At 41.6% G+C, this 17,063-nt stretch overlaps 1 protein-coding gene across 1 annotated transcript in view; it reads right to left on the bottom strand.

Annotated features, from left to right (window-relative positions):
- The window catches only part of MRPS27 (mitochondrial ribosomal protein S27), a 70,867-nt gene that overhangs the window by 47,878 nt on the left and 5,926 nt on the right, over positions 1-17,063 (bottom strand). Inside the window, exons 3-4 of the mRNA XM_019532279.1 lie at positions 12,716-12,786; positions 8,561-8,619 (exon numbers count right to left, since the gene is read on the bottom strand). Coding sequence (XP_019387824.1) covers positions 8,561-8,619; positions 12,716-12,786 — 130 coding nt within the window. The remainder of the gene's footprint in view (positions 1-8,560; positions 8,620-12,715; positions 12,787-17,063) is intronic.

The following is a 17,063-nucleotide window of genomic DNA, read 5'->3' as shown; positions in this document are numbered from 1 at the left end:
GGAGCCCCGGAGCAGAGAGTAGGACAGACCTGAACAACACCAGATACATCTGTGAGGCTTGAACTGTGGTGTAAGGAGAGGAAAGGAGCTGCAGATAGTGTCTCAGGCACTGAAACAGAAAATAGGCAGCCTCCCACTTAATTAAGATCTTCCAATCAAGCAAATAACAAGGCATGGCAGGCAAGAAGGCGGGTGGTTGGCCCTTGATCAGTGTTGCGGGACCACTAATAGACGGCCCCGAAGAGGCACAACTGGCATAGGTCCAAAGGCTTCACCAGACTGCCAAAGGGGTCCATGGCACCAAAAAGGTTAAGGACCCCTGGAATAGAAGATAACTGGCTGGGTAGTAGCACTTCCAAGAAGGATCTAGTGCAGTAGCTCTCAAACTTATTCGACTCAAGGCACCCCAAGGTACTAGCTCTTAGTTTTCATTTATTTTTTGACTACAGAGCAGAATGTTTTTAACACTATGAATTCCTGTTTAAAATCTCTGGGTTTATCATGTTTACACACCTAACAGTGTTAACACTGCATGGTACCTCCCATCGCCTTTAAAAGGATCTCAAAGCTCCCCCAGGATTCTGTGACAACCTGGTTATTGTGGTTATGGCTCAACATTAGATGGCAAAGTGAGGCTTTTATGAAAACACAAATGCAGCTTTGGGCTGCTTTAATAGGAGAACTGTAGGTGAGACGAGGGAGATAATAGTAACACCTTGCTCAAGTGTTAGCTAGTCCTCAGCTAGAGTAGTGTGTCCAGTTCTGGGCTCTGCATATTAAGAAAGACAGATGTAGAGAATCTGGAGAATATCCAGAAGCAAGCAACAAAGATGCTAAAGAGCTGAAATGCAAGCTGTCTGAAGAAAGTGAGAGAGAGCTAGGTATGCTTAATCTGGAGAAAAGAAGATTAAGGGGGACATAATTCCAGTTCCCAAATAATTGAAGAGGATCAAATGTTCTCTCACTGCAAAAGGCAGGATAGAGAGCAATAGCTCTAAGCTGCAGAAAAACATGATTAGGTTAAATCCTGGGGGGGAGAATCTTCCTTCTAGTAAAAGGAGAAGGACAATAGAATAAGATTGCCAGGGGAGTTGTGGAATCTCCTTGATCAGAGATTTTCAAGAAGAGGCTGGTTAGGTATTGACAACAATGGCTTACATCTAGCACATCCTGTATTTGTGCAGGAGGTTGGATTAGATTAGAGGTTCTCAACATCCTGCCTACAGGCCAGATCGGGCCCATAGAGCTGTCATGTGGCCCGTGGGACTCCCCATGGATCCAGAAATTTGGCAGCAGGGGAGCAGTGACAGCATTAATTGCCCCTCCTCTGCTGCCAAATATCTGTGGGAAGCTGCTTTTCAGACCTGTGGGAAATAATGTGGCCTGTGTACTAGATAGCACTGGTGGATATACAAATCTAGGTGCATGGGACTGGGTCAGTACAGGGCTGAATCAAGCCCATGGCCCAACCCTGCACTACTCATCCAGTCCACAGGGCCAAAAAGGTTGGGCACCACTGGACTAGGTAATCCTGGAGGTCCCTTCCAGCCTGATGACTCTGTGATTATCCAGTAGAGACCAAGAGTAAAATCCAGGCCTAGTCCAGTCAATGAGAACTTCGCTATTTTCTGAAAAAAAACATCAGGATATCAATCTTGCTTTTTAGCCAAATTTCCCAAATGACTGAACCGTGCAGTAGAGTGATGGCACAATTTTTTTTCCATTTCTAAAGCCAGTTGCTTTATCAGTTTGGTGTCTCCAGAAAAGTTGTTCCCAATGAAGTTGGGCTCTCTTAGCAAAGGAAGGGTTTTTTTTAATACAGACAGAGCTTTAAACCAGTGTTACTTGTCTTCAATACTTGCCATGCACAAGAGGCCAGGATTCCTGTGAATCTTAAGACTGCCCGGTGTGCCAGGTCCAACTTTCTCTTGTATAGTTACTGACAACTACAAATTCACTGATAAATTCTTACACGGACCAACGCCACACAGTAATCATTGTATTTTGTTTTAAATATATACTTACTAATCACAGTAGGTAGAACAGAGTTATAGGGATGATCCTGTCTTAAGCAGAGATTTGAACTATATGACCCAGTGATGATCCCTTTTGACTCCTATTTTGTTATGTTCCTATTCATATGTATGTTCTGATTAGACACATCTGTATTACTTTATTTCCTGCACCCACCAGAAACAGCTCAGATCTTTTGAGAATACAGTTATTTTTGAAAATCTAGTTGAGGCGTTGTCAGACATGTACAGTGTGCCATTCTGGCTGCCATATCTCCCCCTATCCCAGCTGTTACTGTCCTATCTGCTGCTTCTAAACACTATTTCAGAGCAGTCATCGCAAAAAAAATACAAGTAGCTAATAATACAACCCATCTGACGCTGATAATATTAATGTTCACATCCCCAGAGATAAACATAGTGGAGCTACGACCAAGACCTGCAAGCTACCAGGGTCTATGGAAGATGCTTCCTAGCATTTCAAAGGAAGAATGAGGTATCTTGCAAGTTTGGGTACTCTACCTAATTTATGCAGTGATGGGCAACTGATATTTCATAATACACACAACCCCAAACCAAAACAATATAATTACAGAAATGCAAATGAATGCAACTTTAATTATATACAGCAAGAGCAAATTTTATATTTTAAGAACTATGATCATTTTACTATAAGTAATATTTTGAGGCAATTGGATAACTTTTACTAATATTGCACTCCTTGACTTGCATAAAAGTATTTGCATAAACCTGATCTTCAGCAGCCAATACATACATATATGCAGGCACAAATGCTGTAGGTGGAAGTTACTTTGTAGAGTGGGATATTAGATCAGATTATTGACAAAGTGGCTCTGGAAAGAACAAGCTTAATTCCATGCAACTGTAGATGGCTATGGTCCTACAATGATATGAAGGAGCTGAAAGAATGCTTTAAAAATGTAATGTGCTAGGAGGAGAACTATAAGAATTGCATATACAAGAAGAACTTTTTACAGTTTGATACTTCATCCTCTTTTTATATTATAATCAAGAACTAATCCTCTGATTCAAAAGAAATGGTGGGTTTTACAGAAATAACTGTGGTATTAAAGGAAAAAAGGAATTCAGTTTCCTTTCTCCTGGATATCCAAACAGTAGGCCCAATCAGCCATCATTTTAAGGACTGTGCATTTAGATAGTATATTTATATTTCTCCATCTACACAAGTCTTATATATATAGCGTCAATGTGGTTCTTAATGTTAAGTGACTTTCTTACATACCTGTTTACACTGCACATGGGGATTTATATATATCAATACCTAAAATCTAATATGCCTATTTTATATATCACATTTTTTCAGTACTATATCCTAGTGCTTAATAGAAACAAATCTACAAATAAGGCAATGTAAAAACTGTATGTTAGTTCCAAGATACATTTTAAGGGTTATAATCTCTGTTGGCAAAAAGCTTAAAAATCAATGGAGTTGTGTCAGCATAAAATTTGGCCCCAATATACTAACATTTCTATCATCTGAAAAGTGACATTTCAATGAGACAGGACAAAGTGGGGCAAACTGTGAGCCTTTGATGCTGACAAAGTGTTTGGAATCCTGATTAGAATTTATGTTGGGATCCTAGGAGATGAAAGGATTTTAAGTCAGACAGTAACTGGAAAAAACGGTACTGAAAGGAGAACAAAAAGAGAATCACAGCAAGCAGCTGACGTCATGCTTCAAAATGGGCTTTATCATCTTATTGACATTCCCTACAATGCAGGGTAGCTGTTTCCATGCAGCTCTTCTCAAGCACTCAGGGTTCTGTGGTATGGGTAGAGATCTGCAGTTTTAAAGGTAGAGCAAATTAAACTGGTCTAACTATAAAGGTATTGTATTTCAGTACATTAAATATATCGTAGTTATGCTCTGGAATGTCACTGCATTCACTGCTCTTGATTTTATACTCCTTTGGATTTGTACAAAAAAACTCCCTGCCCTATGCAGCTTACAATTCATTCAAATATCCAATACTCAGTAAATCCCCATGTACAGGAATAACCCACAAATGCAAGTGATGACTTCAAAGTTTCTTTCTAATTCTTCCTCCAGAGGAAGAGAGTAAACCATTAGAAGCTACCTTGTAAGGGATATTGTATTTTTACTTCTTAATATAAATCAATAGCAAATACTTACTGGGTTATTTGTGAAAGGCCACACACAGTAAACATGGAGAGGTAGATTGCTAGGCAGATGAGGACAGGAAGGGAATTCCAAGCATAAGAAGCAGCAAAATACAGAATTATGGTGAAGCTGACTAGGATATGGGGATGAAACATCAGAGTTGGGGGTGAGTGATTTTAGGAAGTAAAGAGATGTTGGGGGTAGGAGTGGATTAATGGTTACTCAGCATTTTTACTTCAATATGTTCATTCTGTTCTTGAGCAGTTGACAGCTAGGTCATAAAACTTCAGCTTGAATAGACATTGTCATAAAAGTCTGTGGGCTAGCTGATTATCTTTTTCCCAAAAAATGTTGTAGACAGACTGGAGAAATTAACCATATTTGTAAATGCCAAAAACTGTTTCTTTGAATTTCCATAACCTCAAGTGCCAACTCTAAACACCCACACTCTTCCCTTTGTCTATGTCCCTCCTTGCCTGACATTCCTTGTCATGCAGTCATTTTTGTAGTCTTTCCTGGGAAAGCTGGTTTGTCTCGCCTCTCCTGGCTCTCCCTATTCCACCTAACAATGTTGTCACTCCTGTTTTCCACCTCCATGTTGCAATTATCCCCATAATACAAGTATCATCTAGTCCCCTTTCAAAAACTCTGATCTTCATTTCCTATCTGCAGTACAAGAACTCTCTTTTCATGTTGTTCAAAAAGCATCAGTAGCATCACCCCAACCACATCCAACAATGAGAGTGACCAGTCAAGAGTTAGGCCAGCAGGATCTCAGCTCATGTCTTAGTTGTTAGCTCATGCTCTTGCCTGCAAGATTTCCTGTTGAGAGAAGGTAAAGCCTTCATAGCATCCACCTTCAACTCAAAGTGGAATATGGTCCTTTCCACAGAATGAATTTGACAGTTCTGTTGTATGAAACATGAACCATGCCTGGGGGAGTGCCACGTTGACTGGAAGAGGGTCCAAGCAAGGACCACAGGAAGTGGTGTTACATGCAGCAATTTCACTCATTACTGGTGTATGCTGAGATGCTGGAGCTGGATAAAAGGAAGAGTTGATTGCTTTCTGGTTCAGGAACACTGCTTACTTACATTCATCCAAGTGAAGCAAACAGCTTATTATTAGAAAATTTACAAGCCATTTGCTTGTAAATTGGACCCAAAGGGTCCGTATACTGTATGCTATATAATTGGACCCACGGGGTCTGTAAATTTTGTGCAGTATCACTGGAAAATATTTTCTATTATTCCTTTCCTTTTTCCCTTCTTAAAATGTTTGTCCTAACCTTAAAAAAAACACAGCAATAAATATCACAAAACTGCTCAACAACAACACTGAGGATGAGACAATCCAAGAAAAGATTTCTAGTTAAAGCAGTGTCTTTTCCTTTAGCTCCCACCTCTCTTAATGCCTGATGGCAATGGCTGTCTGAATACTATGCAATGTGCTCTTTCTCTCTGTCAAACATCCTCTCAGCTGCAAAGCGATCTCTTTATAAGCATGTCCTTCATCTGAACTCTATCCTGAGTGCAAAACATAAAGAAGAACAATAAAACAGACCTCACCAGTACCATTTCCCAGTACCACTGTTTCCTCAAGCTAGTGCATTTATTTTTATTTGAAAGGGAAGCTGATGTTCTAATTGGGTATTTTACATTTTCACATGGATTACAAATCTTTCCTTGCTGTTTGGCTACCTGAATATTAATAGATCATGACAGAATGAAGTCTCCTGGATATTCAAGGCTAATATTTCTCCTGAGATCAAATATTTTGCAACAGTAATAAGTATTTTTGTGACACGCCCACAGAAATCCTGGCTCATTGGTAGCTGATAATAGAAAGGTGTTGATATGTCGCATAAGTTTCCTCCTTAGAGGTTAATAATCTTAAAATCTGAAAGTTATTACCAACCAAACTATATATGCAAATATTCCAACTGATTGGCTATAGGAAAAATGACTGATTTTTTCAAACAAGTGATAAATACTTGTAATTGCTTTTTGGGGGCTGTTATTTTTTTTAGATTGTGGCTTTAAGATATTTTTTAAAAATTAATTCAGAGTTTTAATTAGATCTGGGGTAGGGGAAGAGAAATATTTATGAACTGAATATTCCTTTTCTATTGTCTCTCCCCTTTGATGGAAGCTTTTCCATTCTCTTAATCATTCTTGTCATACATCTCTGAGTTTCTTATTTCTTAAAAGTAAAAACAAAGAAACAGCCACAGATTAACCTTCCAACATAAACATCCTGCTTTCATCTGCATCATTCTGTGATTGAATGGTCACATTATCTTTAATTATATTATCATAGTGTCCAATGGCCTATAACAGGATTGGTGCCCAACTAACTTTTGAGCTGAACCCTAAACGATGATTGTACCCTAAGTCTGCAATGCATTGCTTACATTAAAATATGTCTGGAATAAAATAACCATGTTCTGAGATATATAAAACAGGGTTACTTGTGGATATTAGTTTGGCAGAGGAGCTGGAAGGGATCTTATCAAGAAAACAAAACTTTACTAGCATGTGCTTAATTTCTGATTATTTTCTCCCTGTAAATTATGCAGCATTGGGCTGTAATATCACTGACCTGATTTTTTTATACTTCTTAAATCTGCCTTAAAACATTGTATTCCTGCCATCCTACCACATGGCATAAACTACATGAGCCAAATTCTATTTTTACCCATTTGGGGGCTTTGTACACACCACAAAATTGGCCTTTAAAGCAGCTTAAATACCCTTTTGCACTGCTTTAATGGCATTGCTGTTTACACTGTCAACAGCATATTGCACATTAAATGACTTTGGGATGTAGCAAAATAAAACATGTCCAAGGTTTTAGTTTGCTACCTTACAGCCATTGAGAGAAGCATTGGACCCTGTGCAGCTCAGGGGTTGTGCAGGCAGGCTCCACTAAAGGAAAAAAAAAAAAACAAGTGTGAACCTGATCTTTTTCTTTTTTTCCCCTCCCCTGAGCCTGCCTGCCTAAGCTGCAGGTGGGGGGGAAGGGGGACTGGTGCTTCCCTCCGCAGCGATGGCCAGATGCCTGCAAGCAGGTGCCACCACTGCCACGGAGGGAAGGACAGGTACCCCCCCTGCAGTTGAGGGACTGCTCAGCCTGCCGGCACCTCACCCTCCTCACCAGAGAGGCAGGTAAAGATGGGGCCCAACACTTGTGTACATACCACAGGGGGTTACTTCAGTTTAATCTGAAGCAGTGTTTTTAAAAACCCACTGCTTCAATTTAAGGAGAATTAAACCAAAATAAACCCTCATGCCATGTACAAGCAGCATTGGTGTCTGTGTGATTCTATTCCACCCTATTCAAGTCCTGAAAATCCATTAAATGCATCTATTTGTACCACACTGTCATCTTAGCTTTAAAACTGAGTTACAAAAAAGCAATAAGGAGAAGAATCCCACTCACCTTTGGAAAAGGATTACACTCATGTGCCTACGTCAATTTACACATCTGCTAAGTAGAACAGAATTTGGCCCTACATGCTCAAGACAGCTGATGTGTAGTGTAGTTCTGCACTTACAATTGGGTAAGCACTTTGAGCACGTGCATAGACAAATTATCTGCCTAAATAATTAGCACTTTCAATAATTATCAGTCCTGGCAGACTGGGACCCTATTTGCACAGGGTGAATTCCCTCCTACTTGTGCAGATTTAGATCTCAGAATGTGTGTAGCAATTTACATAAAGCACTAACTTATAATTGCTATTGAACATCAAGATTTACTGGCCTTTCAAAGCAAATATCAAAAGGTAGTTACTTAAAAGAGAGGCCATTTTAAACGTTTGATTTGTTGAAACTAGAATTAAAGCACTAAGTACTTCCATGTATAAATAAATCTCTCATCTTATATAGAAAAATTAAAGTTCAAAGGCGATAAATAACTATATCTCCTCTTCCTCCTGACTAAGTCATTATCAAAACACCCTATTTTTTGACTCATCATTGAACAAGTAGACCCAGAAGCTGCCCCAAGTTCTTTAATTAAGTAATGATTGAGAGGAAAAAGTCAACCGAAAGAATAATTTACTAATAGGCATAGTGCCTGGTAATTCCAATATGCCTTATTTATGGCATAACTAGTAGTTAGATATTAGTTGCTCAGTTGTACCAAATAAGCATACTTATCTAGAGCAAACACCAGAAGATAGGAAACATGGTAACCAGACCAGCACCAAAGGACTATGAAAAAGCCGCTGGGCTGTAAATGATGAGACTAGCTGATGTGTACTTTGAAATGTTGTAATCGAAGTCAAGAAGCCTAGAAGTGTCAGGCTGTCAAAAAAGGAACATTTCAAGATATCTGCTTTAATGGTTTATAGGTCAGGTCAGAGAGCAAAGATGCTTACTTGTAAAGGTAATACTCAGCTTGTTCCACCTCTTCTCTTGAAAAAATGTTGTCAATAAACTGTTTTAAAATAAAGGAGAAATTGGGTGAATAGCACTCAGAATGCATTTTAGAACAGAAACATCACACAAAGAAATCAGTTTAGTTTGGGCTTAAATATACTTAAGTGTCTATCATCAACAGATTTACAATTTTTTGCTCAATAACTAACTTTTCACACAGCTAAAAATGCTTAAAATAGGAAAAAAAATCAGAGAGATGCTCCATAACCTGAAAATTCACAGATGGTCTCCATGCTGTGTCAGACATGCAAGAAAGGCAGTAAACAGTCCTGTTGTTAAGGGCCTGCACTAGAAAATGGGGGACCTGGACTCAATTCCTAGCTCCAGACTCTGTCTTTGGGTCAGTCTTCACTGTACCTCAGTTCCACAGCTTTAAAAATCATTTTTGTTATACCTTTGTCTGACTGGTTTATACCGTGAGCTCTTCAGAGAAGGGCCTGTTTCTTACAATGGGTATGTGCAGTGCCAAAAATAATAATGTTTCAATCTTAAATAGGGCCTCTAAGTACTATTTAAACAGTAGTAGTTGATTATAGATGTCAGAGGCCTTGATTCTGATTCTATTGACCCCAGGGAAGCTATTCTCAAATTATGCTGGCACAATATCTTGTCTCTTTTAGGTGATCTTAAAATAAATTCTTACCAGAGCTCCACCTGTTTAACTACAGCATTAGGAGAACAGGGGACCTAGTGTAAGCAAAGAACTTGCATCTAGACTTATTGTTCAGTCCCAGATGAGTTCATCCCGGTTTTCTGTAGTTAACTAACATGTTGGTAAGAAAAGGCTATAGGCCTCCAGAGCCTTATCTGTACTATGCAGTTAGCATAGTACGTTTAAATAGCATTAGATGTCACCAAGGCTAGCATGCTTTCTTTCCCTAGAAGTAAGCTAAAAGCCCTAGATTCAGCATATTCCTCTTTTCTCTCCAATTCTCTACTCTTGCTTGTGCACTGGATATACATAGATTGCACCTTCTAACAAGACAATCTGTCTACAGTGTTTTATTGATACTTTGGAAAGTTAGACTTAGCTGTGTGCTTCAGATATCCAAAAAAGGGGCTGTTTCACAAAGTGGAAATGCCACCCCATAAGACAGGCCAGCCACTTGTAGGGAAAATAAGGTGGAATAATAAGAGAAAATAAGCAACTGGGCAAGACTGGACAGAAGGAGTTGTATGAGTCTTGTGTTAGATTCAGTGGTCTTAGCGCAATATATACATTTCCAGCTTTTGGGAAAATGTGTGTGGCTTAAGGGAAAATTTGCATTAACAAACACTGTTTTCTTCTCTCTGGCCTCCCAAATTGATTTCAGAACTTATCTCCTTCTCTTGGGCTTGATGTTGGGTTAGAAAGTACAGCTGGGCAAAAATAATGGAAGCTCTTGTTACAACTAGTACCAACGAGTGTGAAGATTAATGGGGCAACCCAAAATGTCTTACTGCAAATAAAATGAAAGGAAAAAAAGTCTACAGTGCCTGATCCAAAGATCACTGAAATCGGTGGGAATCTCCAGTAAATTCAACAGGCTTTGGATCAAGACCACACTGTGCTGCTAAAGTATTTGCAGTTTTCTTCTCATGGTGCCAGCTATGATAACTACAGAAATGGAGGCCGTAGAAATTTATCCAATGTGGCAGAAATGTTAGGGAGTACCACCATGCAAACATACGTCAGAGTCCACTCACTCCAGGTCTACACATGGCATATGTCAAAAAATGGTCATGTAGAAATTTTCTGGCATGTGCCCAGGGCTGCTCTAATGGTACCTACATGACATGTGTTGGCCTGTAGCACATGCAGAGAAGAAGCAGGCAATGTTTACACAGAGGCATGCCCCAGCACCATCTGAAGCAATGCAGACATACCTGGTGTTCAGCAATGGATTGAAACCCCTATTAGTTAAGCCAGTGACCACTCTGATTAGTGAGGATACTGTGGCTGAGCTTCTGATATACACTGTCAGCAATTTTCCTTTCAACCTTAATTCTACAGTTTGAAACTGCTTTAAGAACAAATTTCATATTAGCATAATTTCAATGCGGAGTTCAGTAAAAAAAAAAAAAAACTCTAGCAAATCAGTGCAACAAAGAACTTGAAAACATATCTCATATCTCCTGATTACTAATAATTGCAACAAGAATAGTAGTTTAAGTCTAGCCAGCACACATCCTAGCCCAGTCTGCTACAGTAGGGGAGAAAATTGCAGTGGCAGAAAATGGCCACAACCTCCCCGCTGCTAGAAGAGCCTGGAAGTGGAGGAAGGAGCATATCTAGCCAGGCAACATGCTAATGTAGCATATTCATTTAGCTGCCTATGCAGATGGTGTTCCCATAGAGCACATGGAAGATTTTATTTCTGCACCTGTGTCACAGGAGCACCAAGGTGTCCTGTGCCATGTAAGTAAAAGGAACCGAGCAGCCAATCAACAGGGCAGTGCAGCTGTGGGTTGCTATGGCAACCAGCCGGTCAGGTGGCCAGAAGGGGGCAGGGCCGGGCCTTTATAAACAGCCCAAGCCGGAGCCCGACTAGCAGTTCCCTGCTGGCAGCTGCAGGAGTGCTGTGGCTGGACTGGGTGGCCAGAGTTGGTGATTGCAGCCTTACCTTGCTGACCAGCTGCAATGATGCTAGGGAGGAGAGATCCCTGAAAGGAGGTATGGGGGAAGCCCTGCTGGGGGGCTGGGAGCTTGCATTACGAGCGGGAAGGCTCTTTGTTGGTTTTCTGTTACAGCCGTTCGGGCTTGGCTTGTGTTATAGTTACTCCGGAGGACCGGGTGAGGCTGTAGGGGAGTGAGGAGGCCTCACGGGAGCTCCCCAGCAGCTTGGGGGTTCCTGGTGCCCAGCAGGGGCACTGTGCCAGTAGGGCATAACTGTTTGCGCTGGAGAGGCGCGGTGTGCGGGGTTTCGGACCCCAGCCCGTAAGGGCAGTGTTTTGCCCAGTGGGGCAAAAGACCCAGAGAAGGGTCAAGGGGCCAGGCACGGCTGCGGCCACCTGAGCCCCAAGCGCGAGGAGCGCGGTATAGGCCCCAGAGGGGCGGAGGACACGGGTGAAAAGTGTGGTGTAGGCCCAGAAGGGGGGCAACGGCCGTGGAGAGCGCGGCAGAGACCCCGAGAGGCGCTAGAGGCCCTGAGTGGGGCAACGGGCTGAGGAGTAGCACAAGAGCGTGCCAGGCCTGGGGGTGCCGGTAAGGCGGCGGCGGCGACGTGCCAGGCCTGGGGGTGCCGGTAACAGGGCGGCGGCGACGTGCCAGGCCCAGGGGCGCCAGGCGGGTGACGAGCCCAGGGTGCCAGAGGGAGACCACCCAAGGGGCAGGGGACCGTACAACATCCCATGGAACAACTGTGAGGCTTGGGGCGTGCTAAAGGGGAGGTTTGGAGGCATGCATAGCCCTTAAGGCAGGGGTGCCCAGCGGTACCCCATATGGAGTAGGGGTAGGAACACACACACCGTCTACTCGGGGATAAAGGCAGCCTCCCATACAAACCTATTTATTATCAAAGTCATGGCGGGCGAGAATCCGAGGGTGCCGAGTCCACCGTGAGTGACGGTAGGGGGCGCTAGGGAGTTCACAGCCGCCCCTAGGCCCCACTCGCTCACAACCTGTCACAGACCAAAACCAGAAGCAAGCAAGCAGCAGCACTGCATGGCTCCCATTGGGATGGATCATCTCACCTCTGTGGCAAGGGGCCAGGCTATCAAAGTGGAATGTAACTTCTACCGTTCTGTGGCAGGTTCTCTGAATCAGGCCCCAGTACTCTTTTTAATAATAGTCTGTATTGTGGAAGCACTTACATGCCCCCCCAAAATGGATCAAGGCTTCACTGTGCTACATGCAAACTATACTTGCACAGAGGAGAGACTATTCCCTGCTCTGAAAATCTTACAAATTAAAGTATAAGGCAGATGATTACAACAAGAAGAGAAAAAGAATAATATGGCAAACTTCACCCAGCCAGGACTTACATTTAGCAGTGTAATAGATGTTTACAATTAAAGAACTTCCTGAGCAGATGATACCATCTCTTCCTTATGAGTTCATAAGCATTCAAATGGCACTTCCATCATTATTAGGACTGTGATTTTTATTTACTCACCCTTGATAGTGTCAAGGAGCTGACGGGCAGCTTTCTGTTATAGGTTCTGTCCATTATGGCGGCTAATTCAGCTGTGGACACAGAGCATAGACATTATATTCTGGTAATGAAAAGATGCAGAAAAAAAAACTACAGAGGAAAAACTACAGTCTCTCTAAAATGCTGGGCAGAACCCTTGAAAATTCCCTGGTGGTTTCAAGCTTGGTGTTCATTAGACCATGCACTTTTCCTTATTTTATTAGAAACTACAAGTCACAAATACACCACCACTCAGAGGCCCAAAAGGGATAAACAGTCAGTCAGCTGGATGAAAACTGGGCAATATGTCAGTAGTTTGTTAACAGCATGGAGGCCTGCTCCAAGCATAGTATTTTAACCATTTATTATACCGTGGTTTGGGGCTGAAACCATAAATCTAATAAATCTGAGTTGATGTGTTAGCTTTGTATTTTTCCTGAAAAATACCAATGATGTGGGGAAAAATAGCTCTATTACATCATCTGTCAGATCACTACTTTGTCTCTTTCCTAAGAGCATATGCCAATGTCTTCGCATCCATGGCACTAAAAGAGATTTAATTAAAGCTTTTATATTTTCCTTCATGCTATGATTTTCTCCAGACTTAAAAAATGACCTCTGCAATTCAAAGCCTACTGAGAAACCAATGACAGTCCTTATGTTGACATCAGTGGCTTTGAACCCTTGCACTGCAACCAATATATGTGGTGACCTGTTATTTTTAAAACGTTTTTTCTACCACATGGTCTGAGCTTCCTTCCTACCTCCCACCAAAATATGCAGCATCCGTAATTCCTCCCGCAACACAGGCATTTTCTGACCCTCCAACTCCAGATGAGCTAGGGTGGAGGGGTAAGTGGAAATCAACATTACATCTTTAGTTCTTATGTCCCTGTAAGGGACACCTACTGACTGCCCGATCAATCTTTTAACAGCATCCCGCACTACAATCAGGGTCGAATTCTCAGGATCATGCAGAGTTTGAAAAACAAGAATTGGTATCAGAGTGTTACAAGGATCCTATAGCTGCTATCTAAAATTATACCATTTATGTGAAGATCTTCATATCAAGCAACTGCAGGAGGCTTGCTTTGGAGTTAAACTTAAGGCTGTTAGCTTGAATAACACAGTTGTCTAGTGCATACCCAGACTTTTACTTTTACATATGACCTTCCACCCTTAGGGCTCTTGAGGAACTCCGGTACATCTACACAAATGGATCTCAATACATTTATGAATAAGACTATGTCATGGGAGACTGCTACAGCTCATCATTTTCAGAGGTGCTAAACACATGTAGTTCTCAAAGACTGTTCAGCACCTCTGAAAAATCAAGCCACTTAGTTGCTTAAATACAGACTTAGATGTCTAATCAATTAGATATCCTTGTAGAAAAATCTATGTCTTTTTCTTAATACCAAATCCAAATGGCCGCACACATTTTAAGGCAGAGATTCCTGCTTGCGATGTTAAATTTTAGTTATAGTGACCACAGTAATTACCGAAGCTTTATTTTTCACATTTTTTCCTTCGAGTGGAGGATACTTTTTGACTCTTACTTTACTGAAAATGTAGAAAGAAGGTAAGAGGGAGAAAAAAGGAGATGGTAGAAATGACTGAACGATTTAATCCCTCTGAAGAGAAGAAAGATCCATTGAACTACTCCGAGACAACTTTTAACAGTTGGAGAGGCATTTTGATTCTTCACAGCAGTGATAACATTCAGGTAGATGGAAGGAACTAATCTTTAGGGAGCACATGTGGCAGCAATGTCAAGCTGACAACAATTAGCAAATAGGTTAATTACCAAAATGTACTCACCTGAACAAAACAAACTAACAATCATTTATAGCTCTTCCTCTCCACAATGAGATTATGGAAGAAGATAGGAAAGTATTCAATAAGAAACTCTGCAGTATTTCAGAAAAACTACAACATGGCTGTGAGGCAAATGAAGAAACAGTTGGGAACACAGGTACAGTGGAGCTTTTTTTCAAAATGTATTGAGTGATTGTGGATTTAATGAATCTCTCCAAGCTACAAGATAAAACCTAAGACAAATAAGTGCAAGTGCCCCATCCTGCAAGAAACCCACAGACCAACATACATATCTGCACAGAACCAGCAATCACCCTAAAGACACCGAAAAAGCTGTGATATGCAGCCAAGCCCTCAGATACCACCGAATCTGCGCTAAAGAGAACACTTGGGATTGCCACCTCACTGATCTTAAAAAGGCTTTCACCCAACAAGGACACTCCTCCAGAGAGAGAGATCATACATTTGAGAGAGCCACCCGGATACCACATGAAGAACTGCTGCAGTACAGAAGAAACCCCCCACAAATCGCACACCGCTGGTTATCACCCCTCCCTCGAACCTGTACGGAAAATCCTCAAGCAATTGCAATCCATACTAGAAAGAGACCCTATTCTTAAAAAGGTCTTCCCAGAACCACCCATCGTAGCCTTCAAACAAGCACCAAACCTCGCTAACCTTATTGCCAGAAGCAAACTTCCTCAGACCCAGAACACACCAAATGGATCCAGACCATGCCATGACAAGAAATGCAAAACCTGCCAACACATCTCCACCACCCCTGCAATTACTACACCCCACAACAGAGCCATCACCATTCCTGGATCCTACAACTGCACCTCCAGAAATGTAATATATCTCACCAAATGCCCAGATGGAAAATACATAGGAGAGACTAAACAATTGTGCACCAGAATGAACACACACTGGAAATCTATCAAAGACAGGAATACCCAGTTCCCTGTGGAGGCACATTTCTCACAAGAAAACCACTCTCTCCAATCTCTCAGTCCTCATCCTCAAAGGAAACTTGCAAAACACTTCCCAGAGACAAGCCTATGAACTCCACTTCATCAACCTCCTGGATACTAAAAATCATGGACTAAATATAGACATTGGATTTATGACACGTTATAACCTGCGTGACAGCTGACTCCCCAGGTATCTCTCCACTATTCATCCCCCTTCTCTCCCCACCCCAGCCAGTCTCTCACCCATTGACTCCTCAATCTACATTTTCACTGACTGCCTGTCTTGTATGCATACCAGCCCAGCCTCTGGCTTCTTTACTTTTCATTCCATCCAGGAAGAGCTCACACCAACTGCTGAAACTTCCTTAGCCTGACAAAGACTTTTTGAACCCGAAAGCTTGCTTTAATAATTGCTTTCCAACTATTTAAGTTGGATTTATGACACGTTATAAAGATCACCCAAAGATCCTTGTCTGCCTATGTCCTTAGACCAACACGGCTACAACTTACACTCCCATCCTGCAAGAGCTTTTGTGGAAGCATTTGATGAGTTTCGCACAGGAAGGGCTTGAAAAATTGGTCTGTTGTTCTATCTCTGAAGCTGGAAATTTCTGTAGAAACCTTACTATGGAAAGGATCATACATCAACACTATCCCACCGCATAAAGGCAAAATAAAATCAAAGCTAAGGCTTACAGAACAAGAGACAAATCAGGTTAACTGAAAGTCTGCCTATATTGCCAACCAAACTACAGCTTCTAGTTTATTTACTAAAGATGAACAAATTATTTGCAGTCATTTATTCCAGTTAGACTTCTTGTTCAGTCTGAAGTGTGTCTGAAACCAGTTGTTACTCTTTCAAAATTTGTTATTTTTTTTGTCTGCGTTTTGTTATCTTTTTTTTCAAAATTTGTTAACATTTTTAAAAATTGATTCCAGTAATTTGTTATGGAATTAATTTTCTCTGTGAGCTGCTATTTAAAATCAAAACTGTTGCCATGCTGCAAATTAAGGATGTCTGTACATGTGCTCCGGGGGGCAGGGCAGGTAAATGTGCTTTACTTAGAACAGCTCTGCGCCCACAGCGTCACATGTATTCAGCATCCTGTGCTTCAAAATCATGGTGGGGTCACTTTAACTAAAACTCATTTGAAGAGCTTTAGTTAAAGTGCCCCTGCCACCATTTTGAAACATGGGGATGCTGAATGCACATGATGATGTGGAGGCTGCTGGAGTGCACTAATTAGCATGCTCTGGCAGACTCGATTAATCAAGCTAATTAGCATACATTGGGACAGAGCTCCATCACTTGTATGGCTGCCCTAAGGGTTCTTCTGGAAGTATTTTGCATATAGGAGTGCACACTTTTTTCCTTTCCTTAGTGTTCTTGAAAGTAAAAGTTCACTACAAGCGTTTCTGGAAATAGAAAGCTGATGTATGAATGCTGAAAGCAAATTTTATATTCAAGTTTGTCACGGATGGCCCCGCGAGCGGCCGTGAGCTCGCGAGCGCCCCCTTGCCGTGCCAATTAGGGTGGTCTG

The sequence above is a fragment of the Crocodylus porosus genome, unplaced genomic scaffold (assembly GCF_001723895.1).
Source record: "Crocodylus porosus isolate Cpor-Errol unplaced genomic scaffold, CroPor_comp1, whole genome shotgun sequence".
Taxonomy (NCBI): domain Eukaryota; kingdom Metazoa; phylum Chordata; order Crocodylia; family Crocodylidae; genus Crocodylus; species Crocodylus porosus.
This window is presented reverse-complemented; position numbering and strand designations above follow the sequence as displayed.